Source organism: Macrobrachium rosenbergii, chromosome 25, assembly GCF_040412425.1.
Source record: "Macrobrachium rosenbergii isolate ZJJX-2024 chromosome 25, ASM4041242v1, whole genome shotgun sequence".
In the NCBI taxonomy this organism is placed as follows: Eukaryota; Metazoa; Arthropoda; class Malacostraca; order Decapoda; family Palaemonidae; genus Macrobrachium; species Macrobrachium rosenbergii.
This window is the reverse complement of record NC_089765.1, coordinates 39,672,766-39,693,766: the sequence shown is the minus strand read 5'-3', so window position 1 is coordinate 39,693,766 and position 21,001 is coordinate 39,672,766. Positions and strand designations below refer to the sequence as shown.

Sequence of the window (21,001 nt, the reverse complement as noted above, 5' to 3'; positions counted from 1 at the left end):
GGGATTTATCCAGGAAGACTCTATCTCTGATTGCCTTAGCCACAGCAAAAAGGGTCAGTAAGTTACAAGCTCTGGATAAACAGGTCGGCTTCTCTCAAGGAGATGCAGCATGCACGTATATCATAGGATTCTTAGTGAAGAACGAAAATCCTTCTAACTCATAGCATCATTCTTTCACTATCAAAAGCCTTGCAGGATTGTTAGGACCTTCGGACCAAGAGAGAGTTTTATGCCCAGTGAGAGCTTTAAAACACTACCTCAAGAGAACGAAGATCAGAGGGGTTTTTCATAACCTCTGGTGCTCAGTTAAAAGTCCTTTGTGTCCTCTCTCCATGAATGCCCCCTTCCTCTTTGTGAGAGATGTGCTTGGGGATCCAAGAAGATAACTTACCTTTGTTGAAGGTTAAAGCCCTTGACGTACATGCAGTAGCCCCGTCGTTGGCTTTCAAGCACAATCTGTCCCTTTTTGCTATAATCCAATCAACTTACTGGAAGTGTCGTTCAGCTTTCGTCAACCATTACTTATGTAATGTGGAGACAATTTTCGAGGACTACAGTAAACCCCCCGTATTCGCGTTCTCATGGTTCACGGACTCACGCATTCGCGGGTTTTTCTGTGGAACATATCTAGCCATCACTCGCGGAAAATTCGCCCATTCACAGTATTTTTCACTGAGAAGTATTCACTAATTACTGTATTTTCATATAATTTTCATGAATAAATGCACTTTTTGTGATGAAAGTATTAAAATACTCAGGTATAAGCATTTTTACAGGGTTTTTCTTGGGTTAAGCTATCAAAATGGGCAGCTCTAAGTGCTTTTAGAGGGGTTTTAAGCATTTGCAGATTTGACCTATTCGCCGGGGGTGTGGGACGCATCCCCTGCGAATACAGGGGCTTCACTGTACAGTAATCTAGGTCCACTCTCCATGGCTGGCATGGCACTAGGGAATGAGGGGTAGGAATAATACTTCTATTTCCTCTGTCTCCTCACCTTGTTTAAGGTCGTCGAGTTATTGGGAAGCCTGGGGTACTTGGTACCTGGAGTGCCCACCAGTCTTTGCTTTTAATGGATGGATATTGTTTTTTAATTTGGTGTTCAGTTAACATGGTTTTTTATGGTCATTTTGGTTGATGCATATTTTTTCATGCCCAGGGCAAGGGCGGTTGTTTTGTTTAGCTTTGACAGTCATAAGAGTATTCCCAGACTGCAAAGCTCCCACTAAAGTAGGGGCAACTTCTGGCAATACCAGTCATGTTCCTATGGGTCGAGATGAGCAATGACCAAGAGGCAGTATCTTCCTGCTCTAGCTCTCTCCCCAGGTGAGGTTACAACAAGCATTACCACAATGCTAACTTTTTATCTATTTCAAATGCATTTCCATTTATAAATGTTTTTTGAGTAGTACATGTCCATGTTTCACACCTCCTGTCAATGTGGGATTCAGCTATGTAATTACTTGGTAAGTTACATATATAAAAATAACATTTTTATAGTAAAATAAAGTTTTATATATACCTACCGAGTAATCGCATGATCAGAGCCCTGCCTGCCTCCCCACACATGGACATAGAGCATACAGGAACTGAGCTCGTTAGCTAGGTTGTACCTATACTTCCCCAGAAGTGGGCGGGACACTTGCCTGCACCAAAAGAAAAGAGCGCTACTGCAAATTTTCAAATCTAAAGCTGCGGTTCAAGTAGAATCTAATAGGTATGTAATTTCTTGGTAAGTATATATAAAACTTTATTTTATTATTAAAATGTCATTTTCCAGAGAATGGCAACAAAGCTTATGAAAACCTCTGATGATGAAGAGAAAAGAGGAGTCACATTGAAACGGGGCAATATGGGTAAGTTACCTAATGTGCGTTGCATGAACACTAGACATTTGATTAAATTGTGTTTACGTTTGGTATTTATGCAGTAATATTCTTTCTTGTCTCATACTGGATTGTTTAACAAAATTATGTAAACCAGCCAAAACTGATAGTGAGAAATACAATCATATGTTTATTCTTGTGGCCTCACTTTAATAGATGTATGAAGTTCTGATTGTGCATGAATGAAAAAATTTTTGTTAAAATGCAGTGCAAACTATTACCTTTAATGGAGTATTCCCTAGTGCAAACTAGAATCAGTTATTGAAACTTGGTGACAAGGTTCAATGCCAGTAAGGTTTATTATGACTTAGTGAATTTTTTTAAAACTTATTTATTTGGGATGAACCTTTCCTACTGTTAAATTAGCTATATCTCGTGTGCTGATAGGTGAGTTGGCATTCAAACAAAAAAGATTGCATGGCTGACTCTGAAGACTGTCTAGTTCACCTGTTTTCCACCAGGTGTGTTAGAATGTTTTAAGCTCTAGTCAGAATTCTCCTTTCCGCCATTGCGCATAGGTGATTGTTGGTATTCTGTGAAGATTGGCTGTTTTGCACCTGTTTATGGTATTGTAATTTCATTTTCGTAGGATGTCTTCCACCAGAAGCAAAGCCAATAACATCAGGCTGTGTAGGAATGATTTTTGTGTAAGTAGGATGTTGAAATTTGAAATATATCAATATTTGATTTGTACCTGCTGCAGGGGTACAGAGTTTGATCTCAAAATTAGATGTGGGGAATGTAGGGATTGGTCTGAGGACTTTGTGCTTAAATATGTCAGATATAGGAAAGAAGGGAAGCTGATAGATTGCGAAAGCAACTAGTTAAGTGTCCCTTCATATGTAGCTATCCCTAGGCATTTTGATGGTGCTAGTATTGAGACTTCGTTTGTAGCTCCGCCTTCTGCTCCCCTCTTGGTTCAGGAAAAGCGTATCGAGAAGTAAAACAGGATGTTATCGTTATTTTAAGTTCTGTTGCAAGTTTAACTGAGTTCATGACAGGGGATCGTACCTAATTCCCCCCATAGTGTGCATTCTTTTTCACTTTCCCGTTAGAAGTAAGGTGTTAGTTCCCTCGCCTGTTCATAGCCCAAGCCTTGGACTGCCCTGCCATAGTGGGACTTTGTGAAAGAGTCAGCTACCAGGGAACTGGGTCAGTTCTCAGGGTGGTGGGGTTCTGTGCTCTCCAATATCAGGAGTCCTTATCAAGGCAATCATTTTCGCATTCTCTCTCTGTTTTTCATGCTCATTGTCTCGTATAATGCGTTAGCCGAAAGATCATTTTGGTTAACGTTAATCTTCACTACATATGCAACTTCTGTCATCATCAGTACCTAGTGTGAGGTTGTTATTACCTATAGGACTAATTATGTAGGTACTATAGACAGTTTTGTTAAGAATAATGTGTGTAGTGAGTTTTACTTATTCTGTTATGTCGACTCAGTCGATTGTTTAACCAATCTCTCATCTTATGCACATTTTAAATCCTTGTCTGCTAGCTTATTCCCCTTCGTCAAAATGCACTTGTTTGTTCTGTGCATGCTTTTTCTTTGGGTATTGGCAGACCTCTTACTTCTGCCTCAGTTAATGTTTCTCTTTCCAAATCTACCATGGTTACAGTGTCTTCTGTTGTTTCCAAGCTAGATATTATTCTAGCTATGTAGCTTTCAAAGGATATGTCGTTTGGGAATGCTCTCAAGTATGTTGATTCACTTTCAGAAGAGGCAGGAGAGTCGTAACTCCTGTTTTTTGGTTTTTTATGAAGTTGCTGAGTCCCTCTTTTGGGATACAGCCACTTAATCGCCGCTTAAAGTCTTCAGTAGAAGATTAGGTTTTATGTAAGTAACTTCCAAGTAATTACATAATTTTTAGTTTCTAACTATTGCAGCAGCTTAAATTTTGAAATTCACGTTAGCTCTTCTATTATTTTTGGTGTAGGTAACTAGGCCCTGCCCACTTTCAGGGAAGAATAGGTACAACACAGCTAAAGAGCTCAATTGGTTTCTGCCAGTCAGCGACTGATCATCGATTGTTTAAGAAGCTTTTTGTTTTGATTTTTTCACTGGATGGTTGTGGCTATCGCTATCTTTGGTGAAATATTCATTCCTTTTGGTAGCCTTCATGCTAATTACAGTTAGCTCAGCTAGATTTGACGGACTTTTTCCCTGATTGTAACTTTTTTTTATTATGTCTGACTCTAGCTTGACTATTATCTGGTTTTATATAAGTGACGGTAATTACACAGCTATGAGCTTCCTATCTAGGGTAGCCTAAAAATTCAAAATTCACGGTAGCGCTAGTGCTTTTTCTGGTGTAGGTACATGCCCCCCCACTGTCAGGAACTTTGAGGAACAACTGGGCAGAAAGCTTCAATTTGTTTTCTGCTGGCTCCTGAGTTACATCAGTGGTTTTTTGGCGACCTACTTCATGGTTTTTTGGATAGTTTTCCGGAGTCTTGGTGAAGTACTCTGTCTTCGTACTAGTGCACAAAGATTATTTATTCTTGATTGACTTATTTAGTTAAACTTAGGAATGTCTGACTGTAGTTCTTCGAGTGTTAGGTTTTGCACTGAAGGATGCAAGACTAGGTTAGCGAAGCCTTGCTATGTCTCTGACACAAAGTATGTAAAGTGTAGAGGCCAATTTGGTGATGGGGAAACTACTTGTTTAGAATGTAGAGATTGGGACGATGAACAATGGAAAGTTTTTATGTCTCATCAAGACAAAGTGGATAAAGACAGGAAGAGAAACGTGGCTATTAGGGCCGGAAATAAAGCCAGCTTAGCTCCTGTAGAAGTAGCAGATCTTGTAGAAGATATTTCTGTCTCTTTTCCTAAGATTCCTGTGTCGTCTCCTATTCTTAGCCCCTCTACTTTTATCCCATGTACTCCTGTTCCAGGTTCCTGTTCTCTCAGTTGTGACATCAGTGCCAGCCTCGAATCAAAGTTTAACAAAAAGTTCAAATTTTTAGATATGCAATTTGCCCACGGACAGTTGCCCCCTCCATCAAGCCTGTTCCCTGGTCCCAGGCTACAACAGAGGGCCACTGGAAAGGCGTCTCTTTCAGTGTTTATCATGTGTCGTCGGATGTGGAAGGCTGTTTGCCAGACGTGAGGTGTCAGTTGTGTAGACCTTCTGTCTCTCGATCTTTGAAGAGACTCCTCACTGTAGAGGACAACTCCCCTCCTCCTGTTAAGAAATACAAGGAGATTAGTGTTAGTCTTAAGCCATCCTGCAGTTTTGTGGTGCATCCTTCCACTTCTTATGGATGTCCGACTCCATCGGCATGGGACAGTCTGGGGTCCATCTCTGATTTTGATTGCCCATTCTTGACTACTAAACATTTGGAAGAACCACTTAGTTGATCTTCTTCATGATACCGTCTTGCCCCGGAGCATCCTTCATCTCCCGAACGTATTTCGATGGCTCCCATTAGACAGTCGCGTTGGACTGAGCACTCAGCACCAACATCTGGGCATCAGTTGACACCGCGTGCCGACTCAGCGCCAGTTGCGACTCGTGCCTTCTTCGACTCGAGGACTTGTCACTTGCTCCTATTAAACGACAATTAGATGGCCTAATGTCTTTCTTGAAAAAGAACCCAGCTGTCGCCAAGTCAAAAGACGCGTCCTTGTCGCCAGTTTCTTCTGATGAAGACGTAGGACAGGATTCTTCCCCTTCGTCATCCTGCTCCTTATTGAGATATTTTCTCAACAGTTTCCCAGATTTCTTCACTCCGGGTGAACCAGTGTCTCCTGCTTCGACTTTCCTGATGAGGAAACCTCTCAGACAATGCGAACCTGCCGAAGTTAGTGCTCTCCTCAATGGCAAAGAAGGTGTTTTGAGAAATAGACGTCTGGCTGGCCTCGGAGAGGGATCAGGACAAAGCAACTTTTGCTTTTCTGCTCTGCAAGTTGGTCAAGAGAAGCTACTGTTTTTATGAAACTGGAGAAGCTCCTTTTCTAGGAGTTTCTGCCTCCTCCCATGGGGACTTCTCTGGCCTAGTAGATGCAACACGACAGTAAGCCTTTTCTGTGGCGAAAGCAATGTTGTCCTCCCCTGAACTAGACCATCTGACCAGGAACTTATTTAAGATTTTAGAGGGGAATAGTTTCCTCGATTGGACTATTGGCGCGTTGGCCAAGAAAATTGAGAATTCTCCTTCTCTAGAGGAGGATTTTGCGACACTGGTTGGGAGTACCGTCGTGTGCCAATAAAGCAGTAAGGGACAGTACAGCAGAACGTGCCTGTCTCTTTTGTATGTATGTGCTGTAAAAGAGATTTATGGTGTTCATTCGCCACCAAAGGGGTGACCACAACTCAGAAATTGACTCTGTTGCTCTCTCCTATAAATAAACCTCATTTGTTCCCTCAAGACTTAGTGTAAGAGATCTTGACATCGCTTCAGAAGTCTACAAATGATCTGCTGGCACAATCTACCAAGCGTCCCAGAAACTCCCCTACCGTGACTACAAAGTCGTTCTCCCCTCTCCAATTCCAGCCCTTTCATGGGGGGAAGACAGAGTATCCAACCCAGATCTCACTTGAATCTGCAGCCTCCCGCAAGATTGATTAAGAAGTTGACCTTCAAGTCAGCAACCAAAAAAGTGAAGTTCTATTCCTTCGCACACCGTTAGGAGCCAGACTGGCCCTCTTTTGGAGAGAATGGAGTCGAAAAGGTATGGAATCTTGGGTGGTCAAGGTATTGAAGAAGGTTATGCCATTCCTTTCAAGGAGAACCCTCATTTGGCCAAATCGCCAATTGTATTACCAGCGTACTCGGTGGACTCCGAGAAATTTATGGCCCTTTCACGAGAAGTATAATCCCTTATGCGCAAGGGGGCAGTGGAGTTGGTCAAGGATCAAGAGTTAGAAGGGTTTTACAACAGACTCTTCGTTGTCCCCAAAGCATTTGGGGGCTGGAGGCCCGTACTGGACGTCAGTGCCCTAAAGCAGTTTGTCGTAAAAAACAAAATTTCATATGGAGACAAATCAGTCAGTCATGTCAGCCATCCAACAGGGGGACTGGTTGGTCACTTTTGACATGCAAGATGCTTACTTTTCATGTCCCAATACATTTGGATTCCAGAAAGGTTCTTCGATTTGTGTTCCAAGGGAAAGTTCTCCAATTTCGGGCCCTGTGCTTTGGCCTGTCCATGGTCCCACAAGTATCTCCTTGGATCCTTGCTCCTCTTTCCAAATGGCTTCACCTTCTCGGAATATACTTCTGCTACCTGGACAACTGGCTTCTCAGATCTCTGTTGAGAGAGAAGTGCGCGAAGGGAACGAAAACTCTTTGCCTAACAAGGGAGTTAGGCATTCTGATAAACATCCAGAAGTCACAGATGACTCCAACTCCACAGATTCTATACTTGGGAATGACTCTGGGCTCTGACTTTTCGGGCTTTTCTCTCCCCCAGAAGAGTCGCCTCCTGCCTTTGTTCCGTCAGAGAGTTCCTTTCTCTTCAATCGTGCTCAGCGGCTCAATGGATGAGCCTCTTAGGAACATTAGCCTCAGTCGAGAAGTTTGTGAAACTGGGCAGACTTCACATGAGACTGCTCCAATTCTTATCTAAGAGCGAACTGGAGTAGGAAAACTCAGGAGGACTTCTTCATTTTTCCAGTCACATCGGAAATCAAACTGGACCTTCAATGTTGGTCATACGAAGACAGATTTCGCGTGGGGAAGTCCCTCCTTCCAGCAAGTCCCAACCTAAAGTTTTACTCCGACGCGTTGGATCTAGGCTGGGGAGATCATTTAGGGAATCACGAAGTGTTGGGAACATGGTCGGAGGTTCTGAGGAGTTCCCATGTAAAGGAACTGAAGGCCATTCATCTGGGTCTCCAGTCATGCTTGACCTTGGTGCGCAGCAAGACAGAAACGATTTGCTCAGACAGTATACGTACATCAGAAAGCAAAGGGCGACCCACTCATTCTCTGTTTACAAGGTGACGAGGAAACTTCTGCTCTGGACAGATCGGAACCAGGTTTCATTACTGGCGCGGTTCATCCAGGGGTAGATGGATGTTCTGGCAGACGGTCAGAGTCGCCTCAAACAAGTCCTTCAAACAGAATGGACACTGGATCTTTTGGTTTGCAATGACCTATGGAGGTTGTGGGGCATGCCGTCCATAGACCTGTTTGTGACTTCAAAGAACCACAGACTTCCTCGCTTCTGTTCCCCAATCCCAGATCCTCTAGCTTGGAAGATGGATGAGATGCCCCTAGACTGGACAGGCCTCAATGTCTACGCCATCCCTCCCTTCAGCATGATAGGGCTAAACCCTCCTCTCGCAAGTGAGGATCCTGTCCTCCATGTTCCTGTGGGAGCCAGGCTTCTCTATTTTTGGGGCAAATGGAATGCCAGGAATGTAGAGCCATGGGTCTTGGAAGTCCTCAGAGAAGCACGGAAGGTTTCTACAGCCGTCAGTTTGTAGTCCCCAAGTCATCGGGGTGTTGGAGGCCTGTCCTGGACGTCAGCGCTTTGAGTTTCTTTGTTCAGGCAACAAAATTCAGGACGGAAATGAACCAGTCTGTCCTGTCATCCATTCTCCAGGGAGATTGGATGGTGACCATTGATATGCAGGACACATACTTTTGTGTCCCAGTATATCCGGACTCCAGGAAGTACCTGGGGTTCGTGTTCCAGGGTAGAGTCTTTCAGTTTTGGGCTCTGTGCTGTGGCCTCTCTACAGCTCCTCAAGTATTCACCCGTGTTCTCGCCCCTCTGCTGAAGTGTCTCCATCTTATGGGGATCAACGTCTGCCTATATTTGGATGATTGGCTCCACTCCCCCTCAAGAGCAAGATGCATGGAGGACCTTCAGAAGACACTTCTCCTTGCCCAAGAATTGGGTTGTTTAATCAATCTGCAGAAGTTAGTTAGTCCCGACTCAATTGATTCTCTATCTAGGGACGAGGAGTGACAAAGAGTTTTCGGGCTTTTCCGTCCCACAGAAGAGTCCAATCCTGCCTTTGTACAGTACAAAACTTCCTCTCTCTCCCGTCCTGCTCTGTCAATAAATGGATAAGTCTACTGGGCACTCTCATCCATCGAGAAGCTCATACCTTTGGGAAGACTCCACGCAAGAGTATTGAAAGGCCAGTTGGCACAGGAAGACTCTTCCAGACTTGTTCGTTTTCCCCATCACCACTGAGATCGGGGAGGACCCTTGGTTGTGGCTCCCAGGAGGGTGGGTTTTTAATAGGGAAGTTGCTGCATCCTCTGAGACCCAAACTAACCTTATACAGGCAGTCCCCAGTTAACGGCAGGCTCGGTTAACAGCGATCTGGTTTTTACAATGCTTGTCTAGTGACAAAAATCAGCAATTTTCGGCGCCGAAAATTGCCGATTTCCGCTTATCGGCACCGATAATTGGGTATTGGTGCTGATACATCCCTAACAGAGGTGCTGATAACCAAAAATCTGCATTTTTTGGTGCAGATAAGCACTGAAAATCGGTGATTTTTGGTTATCACACCCTCAGAACGGAACCCCTGCAGCTAACCAGGGACTGCCTGTACTCAGATGCATCGGATCTGGCTTGTGGGGCTCTTCTAGAGAATATGGAAGTTCCTGGGACGTGGTCTCGGGACAAGAGAAAGTTCCATACAGTATCAGTGTGGAGTTGAAGGCAGTTCATTTGGCCCTCCAGTCTTTTGCAGCAGTGACATTCGACAAAACAGTCGCTGTTCATTCAGACAATATGACCGCGCTGGCTTACATCAAGAACCACGGAGGTACTCACCCCTTCTCCCTTTACAAAGCAGCCAAGGATCTCCTCCTCTGGCACAGGGCAGTCACACCAGGGTTGTCACACGCTTCATCCAGGGCAGATTAAATGTCCTAGCGGATGAGTTAAGTTGCTGCAGATAGGTTCTACCTAAGGAATGGACACTGAATCTACAGGTGTGCACCGACCTGTGGAAACTGTGGGGAAAGCCGTCAATAGACCTGTTTGCAATGTTGAGAAATCATTGCCTTCCCTTGTATTGTTCTCCAGCCCTGGATCCTCTGGCATGGGCAACAGATGCAATGCTCCGGGATTGGTCGAATTTGGATGTGTATGCCTTCCCGCCATTCAGCATAATGAGAGAAGCCATAAACAAGTTTCTTTCCCACAGCAACATGTCAATGACCCTTGTAGTTCTTTTTTGACATAGAAGGAGTGGTTCCCAGATCTTCTCAGGCTGCTGGTGTACTTCCCAAGACTTCTGCCACAGAGACGAAGACTTCTGCCACAGAGACGAAGTCTTCTCAAACAGCCACACATCCATCGTTTCCACCAAGGCTTATCTGCTCTTGCTCTAACAGGCTTCAGACTGTCAGAAAGCTTGTCAGAGCGAAGGGCTTTTCAAGACTAGCTGCAGAGGAGATTGCAAAGTGTAGACGTCAGTCTTCTTCTAAGGTCTGCCAGGCCAGGTGGGCAGTCTTGTGCTGCTGGTGTTGAAGACATGACGTCTCTTCTTCTGAAATCTCTCTAGCACAAATTGCAGACTTTTTGCTCTTCCTGAGGTCTTCTTGAGGTTTAGCCACATCTACCATTAGAGGTTACAGAGCTGTGCTAAATTTGGTTTTTAGACATAGAGGTTTGGATCTGTCTGCAAGCCAAGACATTAGTGACCTGATTAAGTCTTTGGACACTTCACAGCAAGAGCAGACAACTTCAGTCTGCTTGCCTTGGTACAGTTTGTCGAGTTTTGGGAAACTTGGTGGTGCTGTGTACCTGGAGTACCCACCAGTCGTCATTTTTAATGGATGGGTAGTGGTTATTTTATGTGATGTATAGGTAACAGTTATTTGGTTTTTTGTGGTGCTGCACCCAGGGCAAGGGCACTTGTTTTCATATTACTGTATAATGCTTTGGCAGCCTTTGGAGTACTGTACTCCTCGGCTGCAAAGCCCCCACTGAAGTAGAGAGGCTCCCAGCTTTACCGCCACACCACTATGGATAGAGATGAGCACCGACCAGAGGCAGTCTCTTCCTGCCGCATCTCTCTCACTAGGTAAGGTTACTACAGGCATTTCACCAATGATAGCTACCTTTCTATTTCAAATTCATCTCCATTACTGAGTGTTTTTGAGTAGTATATGTCTATGTATCCCACCTCCTGTCAATGTGCGATTCAGCTGTGTAATTACTTGGTAAGTTACTTATATAAAAATGACTATTTTTATAATAAAATAGTTTTATATACAGTGCGTCACCGGCTTATGGCAACACCAACTTAAGGCAGATTCATTCTTACAGTGCTTTTTCAGTTCCCTTAACTGAATTTTACAGCGCCATAACTTGATGTTGCATCAAGTTACGGTGCCGTAAGCACTGTTGATGGCGCTAACAGCAAGAATAGGCATCAAGTTAATGGTGCTTACAGCACTGTAACTTGATACAACCGATAATGGCGAAACACGACTTACGGCGGAAATCAACTTGTGGCGTGGCACTGGAATGGATCCCCCACCATAAGTTGAGGACCTACTGGATTCATACCAAGTAATTACATGATTGGAGCCCTCCCTCCTCCCCTCTCATGGACATAGGCCACAAACAGATTGAGCTCTTCAGCTGTTTTGTACCTGTTCTTCCCTGGAAGTGGACGGGGCCTAGTTACCAACACCAAAACAATAGAGTACCTACCGCGAATTTCAAAATTTAAGCTGCCGCAACAGTTAGAAACTAATAGCTATGTAATTACTTGGTAAGTATATATACAGTAAATCCCCCGTATCCGCTGGGGATGAGTACCACACACACATACAACCCCCCTCACGAATAGCTAAAATTCGCAAATACTTAAAACCCTTCTAAAAACACGTACAACTACCTATTTTGATAGTTCAAACCCCCCAAAAAACTCTAAAAATGCTTATACAGGTACAGTATTATCCTACTTATGATGGGGTTAGGTTCCAAAAAACCCATCGTTTGTTGGAAAAAACGTACTCAAATATAACCTAGCCTACCTAGGGCATTCAGTACCATGTATACATATATGGTAGCCTAGCCTACACTATAAAGTATACTCTATACCAGGGATTCTCAACCTTTTTAATATTATGTACCCCTTGAAGTCTTTCAGTATTGGTCATGTACCCCTTACTGACAATGCAGCATCAGGAAGGGTAAAAAGAAATGCATGGTCTTTTGACTTAGTTTATTAAGTTTAAATTGTGTTACATATGTGGAGCAGACAAAATTTTCAATTAATGGGAATATGCCACTAGGAGGTAGTGGTGATAGGAACTAATATTTCACAGGGAGACACTCTGTGACTGGCAACTAGCATGCAATAAATTTATAAAACAGAACTATATCAGATAGTTTTCGATCATTGTGGCAGTGAACTAGTGCTGTTTGCAGCTAGTTGCAGCTTGTAAGTAGTAACAGTGATGGATAAGTCACTGTGTGTGTGAATAGCTTATAAAAATAACACTGAACTAAATTAGACACATTTTTCCAATAACTGTGAGGTAGAGGTGCTATATACAGCTTAGAACTAGTTACTCGTGGGGAAATTACTCTGTGCGTGACTAGCGTCACTAGCATGAAAAAATAACAAAATAATATTAGAAGGCATTGTGTTCCACTGACTGTGAACTAATGATGATTGTTAAGCCTCGCAACTAATAACTAGTTATTTAATCATAGGGAAGTCATTGTGTGGGACTGCATTAAAGTACAAGTGTAGACTAATTCAGTGAGATGGTTGGGCCTGTTTCTTTGCCACCAAGAAGTCAATCCTTGGAACAGTCTTTGATGTCGTCTTTGACTGCAAGACGTGAACGTAACTTGTTTTTAATCAGGCACAGTGCTGAGAATCCCTGCTCACAGGCTGAGTCACAGCAGTATGTAGAAGGAAACATCAGGAGGTTCCGTACACATTTCTTTGGTAATGCAGAATAAGAACTTGCCATTGTTGACCAGAATCTGGTCAATGGCAAAGAATCGAAAGAATATTTTACAGCTGAGTCATTGACAAACCACATGTAGGCCACTTTCTACAAATAGGTTAGTTATTCAAAACTGAAGTATTTTGAGAAACCTGTCACGTACCCCCAAAATTCCTCACACATACCCCTGGGGGTACGTGTACCCCAGGTTGAGAACCCCTGCTCTCTATACATACACGGTTTAGTAATTATTAATATTAGCTAATTCTGGAGGTTCATGCAGAGTGACTTATGATAATTCAGTACAAAGAGAAATTGAATAACAAACAAGAATTAACTTAGCCTATTCTATGGCATATTGTATACATAAATGGTAGCCTAGCCTACATTATACTGTACTCTATATTCACATATTAATATCATTATACAAATATCAACATAACGATTATGCATCTTTTCCTTGGATCTTTTAAAATGTTATGCTCTACTTCACTGTATCCAATAATATTGTATATATATATTCTTATATTGCTTCTGTATTATGAATTGTGATCATATCGATCAGTGTTTTGGTTTGGAAATCGATTATGTGGTAAGTTTATTTCACCGTGTTTAACTCAGTTCAGAGCGCTTTTCTAGCTTCTAGATAGCGCAAATGAATCTCTAGATACTTAATATATATGGGGCAAGGTTATTTTTCATTATGCAAAGTGTTTTTAAGTCGAAATATAACTTTAATATGTCTCGCTGTTAAATTAATTTGGCTATTTTTTTCATTATTAGAAACGTTGGCTGTTTGGGGCCATGTTTGTTTTGTGTAAAAAAAATAAAGATTTCGTTCGCTATTTTCACTTGATTTCATCATAATACGAGCTTTACATATTTATCGTTTATTAGCGTAAAAACTGCAGTAATGTGTTCTTTCATGCCCAGTAGTTTTGATTAAAATACTTCCTCTCCAATTTTAATTACGGTCAAGTGTCATCCATGTTGGCGTTGCACGATAATTTATAATCATTAGCAGCTTGAACATTGTTTTCTCAGCTTCAGCTACAACTTGAAGCTTAAATTTAGCAGTATATTTCCTTGCCGATCTTTTATCCATACCGAATAAGGGTATAATGTAAAAATATATCAGTCCTATTCTATTTAACAACATTTGTAACATAACTACAGTAATTGTTTACTACTGTACGATGGTTGAAATACAAGCAAAATGGCCGTTGCTATCCGATTCATTTATAAGCCAAACAACAGTTTCTCATTCGGTTGTTTATGGCTGTACGCACTTACGCAAGAGTATAACGTTACTAACAATACTTCTATCATTCTCTTTTACTTTTTTAACTAGAAAATGGGATAAAGAGATGGAGGAAAAGAAGTTTGTCTATTGTGATTTGGTCTCTCTCGCTGCCTGATTGTATGCGGCTGCCTGCGCCCGTGGGAAATTTAAAAATATTTTATAAATATTGTCGTATTGGTATTAGTTGCTTACCCCATCGCAAAATTGAATTATCGTAAGGCGAATTATCGTAACTTGAGCACTACCTGGGTACCTGAGTAGTTTAATAGTTTGATCACAAAAAGTGCATTTAGTCATGAAAATTATATGAAAATACAGTAGTTAGTGAATATTTCTGAGTGGAAAATACTGTGAACGGGCAAATTTTAGCAAATAATGTGTATATAAGTTATATATGTTCCATATAGAAATCTGCGAATAGGTGGGTCCATGAATTGTGGGAACACGAGTACAGGGGGTTTACTGTAAAACTTTATTTTATTATAAAAATGCCATTTTTCCTCTCTCTGTGAAGAGATGAACTCGAGACTGACAAGTGCTTTGGACGTGCTAAAACAGTCTGTTTAGATTGAAGTTTTCATCTTTTATTGAAATTTTGCTTAGTATTTTGCCTCTTCTCTGCGTCAGCTTGGAGAGGTTGAGGCACCAACTTAGTGCTTTATTGCCTCTAGCTTGGTGTGTTTTTGGCGCCAGCTTAGAGAGTTTGTGGAACCAGCTTTAAGGGCTTTTGGCACCAGTGAGAGTTTAACAAGGAAGAGTGTTAGTTTTTAACTTGTTTCTGATACTGCAGGCTGGTGTTGTCATGCCTATACTAACTCAGTATGGAAGAAGTGAGTAACACTTTTGCTCCTATCTGTAATAAAGGCTTATGCTGCACAGGTGGAGGCGATAAAGGAGGATATTTTGGTAGAAGTCTTGTTGTATACTCTCAGGGATAAGTTCAGCCCTCAGGTTCTGATAGATAGCCAATTGCAAGGCTACTGGCATGCTTAGAGAGACTTAGGAGCAGAAGCTCATGTGGGAGGCAGTGAAGGAGTTATGATTCCTTTTAGGTTACCCTCCGCTGGTTTAGTCTCCTATAGCTGTTCCTTTGTCGTCTCCAGTAGAAGCCTCACATTCTTTAGTAGGATGTTGTAAATTGGAGTGAATGAAATGGACCAGGGATAATTCAGTGGGTTATTACCGCTGGCTTTTGTTTTTTTCCAAGCTCCATAAACAACTGGAGATTGGTGATCATTAGTGGACACATTGAGACTGAATAACTTTACATGTGTGTCCCCATGCTTTTGGTTTTTCCAGCATGGTTTTAGTGACTTCAAAAAGAACGATCAGATGTTTTGGTGGGCATGCAGGAGACATTTTCTCATATCTGTACACCCTCAGTCATGCAAGTTCCTTCAAGGTGTATATACAGAGGAGGTATTGCTGGTCAAGTAGCTTTGTTTGGGCTTGTGTACAGTGCCTCTTTAAGTATTCACAGGGAATTTGTTGCCCATAGGTGGATGGTGCTGATTTTTAGGAGCTAGAAACGTTTTCTACTGAGTCACTGGATCCAGCTGGCCAATTCTGTCCACAGTATTCCAAAGGCCAAGGATCTCTTGCTTCACCTGGCTCAGTCTCTGTACATTATGATTTTCAGTCAACTTCCCTGACTCCTACTCATTCTTTTCTAGTGATATGGTGATTATACTTGAATTTGCAGGCTTGTCTGTCAGAAGACAAATAGGCACTTGCTTCTTGAAGAATTATAGCCCTGAAGGAAGCTTCTGAAGTGGTAAGGGCATTCTTTGTTAGGAAACATGGCCTCACTGGGGATTTTGTCAGAATAATTAGTCTCAATTGCAGTACAGTCTGATCATAAGAGATTACGGTGTACCGCTAATGTTCATTAAATTTGTAAGTAATCCAGGACCATCATTGTTGCCGAGTTCTATAGGAGGGACTCTGTAACCAAGAGTTGGCCATTTTATTCTTAAACCTACGTCCAGGTTTTGTTTTTTCCCTCTGGTTATGTGACACGAAACGAATTTTGACTACTGTTGTTACAATTACATACAATATAGAATGGTCAGCACTACACCTGGTAAACTTACTAGATGTCAAGGCAGTGGAAAGACCATCAAAGATGCCTAGCAGGTTTATCCCTGGTCAGAAAGAAAACTCATAGTGGAAAGTTTGCTTCTTTGATTGAAATGAACATGATATTGGTTTGACAATTCATTCAGATGAAGGATGGTGTTTTTGGCAATTGGGGATTCAAAAAGAAGAAATTACCTACAGAGTGGCCATTACATCCACAAGTTTGACAGTTGCTGTGGGATTAGAGGAGTGGTCAAATGTAGACTTGTTAGCATGCAGATGAACAGTAACCACCAGTCAATTACTACTCCTTTGAGGGCCCTCAGGCTTGAGCAGTCTATGTATTTCTTTAAGTTTGGCCTGATTCAGACTCATAGGCCTTCGTCCTCTATCTACTCTAAGGAAGTATTGAGTAATTTCAAGTTCAAGAATTGCTTAGTGACTCCTGTAGAGCACTAGTAGCCTGAGAGCAAATGTTTAGTTAACTTTTTAACACACTCGGTTGATGTCTTTCTTACTGTTCTGTTAATTGGAAACCAACTCAATCTTGTAGGTAGATGCTCAGCTGTCTCCTCCCAATAAGGGGATTTTCAAAGGTATCATGGGTTCTGTCCTTAAGTGGAAAACAACTGTGGCTTTGTGTCAGAAGCAGCGGTGTGTGTATTGCTCAGGGTGCCATTCTAGAGGAATTTTCAGCACCTGGAACCTTGTAGACATCAGCTTTTCTCTGCTTTCTTAGATATAGTAAGACTTTTTCGCTGTCTGTTTTCAAGGTTATTATTCCACATTTCCATGATATTACGTCATGTGCTGTTAGATCTGGTTGATGATCAGCACCTTAAGGTGTTGAGATCAGTTGAGATTGAAGTTCCTTCAACTCAGTATCAGTCTCTCTTGGAAGTTAGATGCAGGTCTAAATTTTACCTGTAGATTCTTTTGAACCTCTGGGATGATTTCCATTGATTTATTTACCATGAAACCACCTGTTATTTAGCACTATTGTCTGTTAAAAGAGTAAATTTATTGGAAGCTTTCTCCTTAAAGCTGTTGTAAAGGGAATGCTATTTTATCATTTTGCCTTAGAGCTGAGAATGATGTTAAGGCTAAGCTTTCCAGAGAACTGTAAGAATTCCAGTTTAACCTCTTTGGTGGGGAAGAAGAGGAAACTTCTCTGTCCTGTTGGGGCAATTAAACTTACTTTGATAGGTTAAGCCTGGAAGAGGCAGTTATCCTTTTGTTTTGCAATTTTAGAAACCTAGAACATCTTTGTCAAAGGTTAAGCTTGGAGGAGGCAAAGTTAACCTTTTGTTTTGTGGTTTTAGAAAACCTAGAATGTCTTTGTCAAAGGTTAAGCTTGGAAGAGGCATAGTTAACCTTTTGTTTTATGGTTATAGAAACCTAGAACGTCTTTGTCAAAGAACACAAGGTTCACTGTGACGTATTTGATTAGGCTAGTGCATGAGAACTAGCTCCATATCTATTACCTTTATTGAAGGTAAACATTCATAATGTGAGAGCTGTTGCAACTTCATTTAGTGTTATGACAACTGGTTGCTTGAGGATGGGATTAATACGGCGCAGTAGAACAGCAATGTGGTTTTGCCCACTCACTACTTTAAGTATGCAGAACCATGTTTGAAAATAATAAAGCCCTCAGTCCGCTACTAGTAGCGGGTCATCTGTTCCTGAACCGAAGAAAGAGCAATCCTTTAGGCTCTTTGTTTTAAATCCTGGTTTTAATATTTTATGGAGCATGAAGGTACATGTTTTGTATAGGAGCAAACCTTTGTATAAAAGTACTGTACTGTATTTATTTTTAGTGAGTCGTTTTATAGGGCTTTTGGACCCAGGCACAGGGTCTAATCATGCCACTTCTTCCCTACTGGCTGAAGAAGAAGCTGTTTTCTCCGCAAGGCTACTCTTAGCTTCACACAAGAATTAATTTTCGAAAAACTTTTAGAGAAAACAGCAAAAGAAAAAATTTCTGCTTATTTTGTAATAACTATGAAACTGTGACAGTTAGAAGGCTGATTTTTTCACTAACACTATTTTGTTATATAAGAAATATGCCCTGAAATTTACAATGTAATTAAATGAATAGAAATGTGCTCCCTCTTGATTTATGTGTTACCCAAAATTTGCATTTATATTATATATATATACAGTAATACTTCGATCTTACACGATTCGAGTTGCGTGAATTCACACACACACGAACTTTTCACTGGAACCTAACTAATGGGCATACGCGATTTTTTCACAGACGCACGAAATTCTCGAGAAACCCTGCAGAAGTGGGTGTTTAATTTTTTAAGTAATTTACAAGTTTTCATGCTTTTATGTGTAAAATCTGTATGAAAAATGCATTTCATTCTTTTATGTGTAAAATCTGTATGAAAAATGCATTTCATGCTTCTATGTGTAAAATCTATATGAAAAATGCATTTGGTGTTTTAATGTGCAAAATCTCTATGAAAAATGCATTTCATGCTTTCATGTGTAAAATCTATGAAAAACGCATTTCATGCTTTCATGTGTACAATCTGTATCGAAAATGTATTATTTTTATTTTTGTACATGCATAAATATGATGCAAAGGTAATTTCAGCACATTCACTTAGTGTACTTTTACAAGATGTGATACCCATTTGCAAAGTTACTGCACTTTTCAAAGATGATACCCCTGCAGAAAATGCTTGTTTAATGTTTGAAGTACATTTATAAGTTTTCATGCTTTTAACTGTAAAATCGATATGGAAAATTTATATTTATATTTCTGTACATAAATCTCATACAAGTATTATGTCCATTTGCAAAGTCTTTGTCACAAGGACTTTACATGACCTTGAGATGAGGTTGTTCAGTCGCGCTCATTTGATAAAATGAATTCGTTAATGTTATATCAGAGATGTAACTAAGAGTTGTATAAGTGTCATTCTTTGAAAATTACTCTGTTCACCTCGGAGAAAAATGCTGGTGCAATCTGTATGTGCATGTAATTACAGCACGTTCAGTTGGTGTACTTTTACAAGATGTGATACCCTGCATTTTTCAAAGATGATACCCCTGTAGAAAGTGTATAATTTTTAAGTTTTCGTGTTTTTAGGTGTAAAATCAGAATGGAAAATTTGTATTTATATATTTGCGCATAAGTACGATACAAAAGCAGTACAGTTACTTTATTACAGTCTCTCTCTCTCTCTCTCTCTCTCTCTCTCTCTCTCTCTCTCTCTCTCTCTCTCTCTCTCTCTCTCTCTCTCTCAAGCGTAGTTAGCGCTCAAACATACTTTTACAACTTAGTATTCTCTGTACGTCATTACCTGTACAGTATAAAATTTTAAATTGATTGAATTTTACCTGTATTGTACTACCTTCTACGAACATTATGTACATGTTTTCGATGTTTTGTGGAATTGTACTTTTGTTGACTGACGTTTTGCCAAGTGACGCAAAGAAAACGGCTTTTACTCTAAGTCACAAAGAAAATGGCATCCCATGAATTAGGGGTAACATTAGTATACATACGCACTTACTGTAAATGCGCTATTATGAAACTGTGCAGTACTCAATTTTTATGTCAACCATTTACTGTATTCCTTTTTAAGGGTAATAAGCTAAATTTTAAATAAAATTACACTAACTTTAGTTCATTTAAAAGTTAGCTTAATACTTTGGGAGCATGATTAGGGTCATATTTAGTACTTAAACTCTGAAATAAACATTTATTAGCATTTTTAAAGACCATGCCAAACTTACACAAAAACTCACCTTGCACGAGGGGCTCGGAACCTAACCTCGCGTAATTTGAGGTATATATATATATTTATATGTGTGTGTGTATATGTGTGTGTGTATATATATATATATATATATATATATATATATATATATATATATATATATATATATATATATATATATATATATATATATATATATATATATATATATATATATATATATATATATATATATATATACACACACACACACACACACATATATATACACATATACAGTAGAACCCCGGTCCTCAACTGTACTAGAACTCGACATAATCGGATTTCAACACGAAATGTTGAGTAAATTTTGCGTCGGAGCTCAAACAACAAACCGGAATCCGACCCAATGAATCATATGATGTTTGTAGAAAAAACGAGTTTCGGGCGGCTGCCGCTAGTTGGCATTGTTGGTGGCGTTCTTCCCATGCTTATTTAAAAGCATTTAAAGCCCACACATGCTGCTGCTGTTGAAAAACAAGCCAGATTATCACATTGAATTAATAATACAGTATTTTTAAGCCGAATTACTGTTACAGTATTTATAAGCGAATTACTGTATGTCTGTTATAATAAAATTTAAGAAAAATTTCCTAAATTACGTCGAACTCGGCAGCTTGTGGCAGATATAAACAACCACAGCGCCGCCAGGGCTGTGGTTTGTTTATATCTGCCACAAGCTGCCGAGTTCGACGTAATTTAGGAAATTTTTCTTAATTTTATGATAACAGACATACAGTAATTCGGCTTATAAATACTGTATTATTAATTTAATGTGATAATCTGGCTTGTTTTTCATTATCATTATTATTAACAGTTTTCATGTGTACCCATTGCAGTACATTCTGGTAGTGCCTATAGGCTACCTAGCCTAGCCTATGGCGCTCGGTCTATCATCGTTAATATGGCTGCATTGGTCATAGGCCAATTTTTTTTATACAGTATGCATTTAAAAATGTAAAAAGTGCTTCTGATACGGTAAGTTATTCAACTCTGAACTTATTTAATTGTAATTTGTGTAAAGTTTTGTATAAAAAGGCAAGGTTGGGGTAATGACTGGTGG

At 40.5% G+C, this 21,001-nt stretch overlaps 1 protein-coding gene across 11 annotated transcripts in view; it reads left to right on the top strand.

The window, feature by feature from the left end:
• LOC136852588 (uncharacterized) overlaps positions 1 to 21,001 on the top strand; it is a 222,082-nt gene that overhangs the window by 27,383 nt on the left and 173,698 nt on the right. For 7 of the 11 annotated variants that reach the window (XM_067127433.1, XM_067127430.1, XM_067127438.1 and 4 more), the window contains exon 2: positions 1,779 to 1,854. The exons of the other annotated variants lie outside the window; for them this stretch is intronic. In XM_067127433.1, coding sequence (XP_066983534.1) covers positions 1,782 to 1,854 — 73 coding nt within the window. In that variant the 5' untranslated portion in view covers positions 1,779 to 1,781. The remainder of the gene's footprint in view (positions 1 to 1,778; positions 1,855 to 21,001) is intronic. 11 annotated transcript variants of the gene reach the window in all.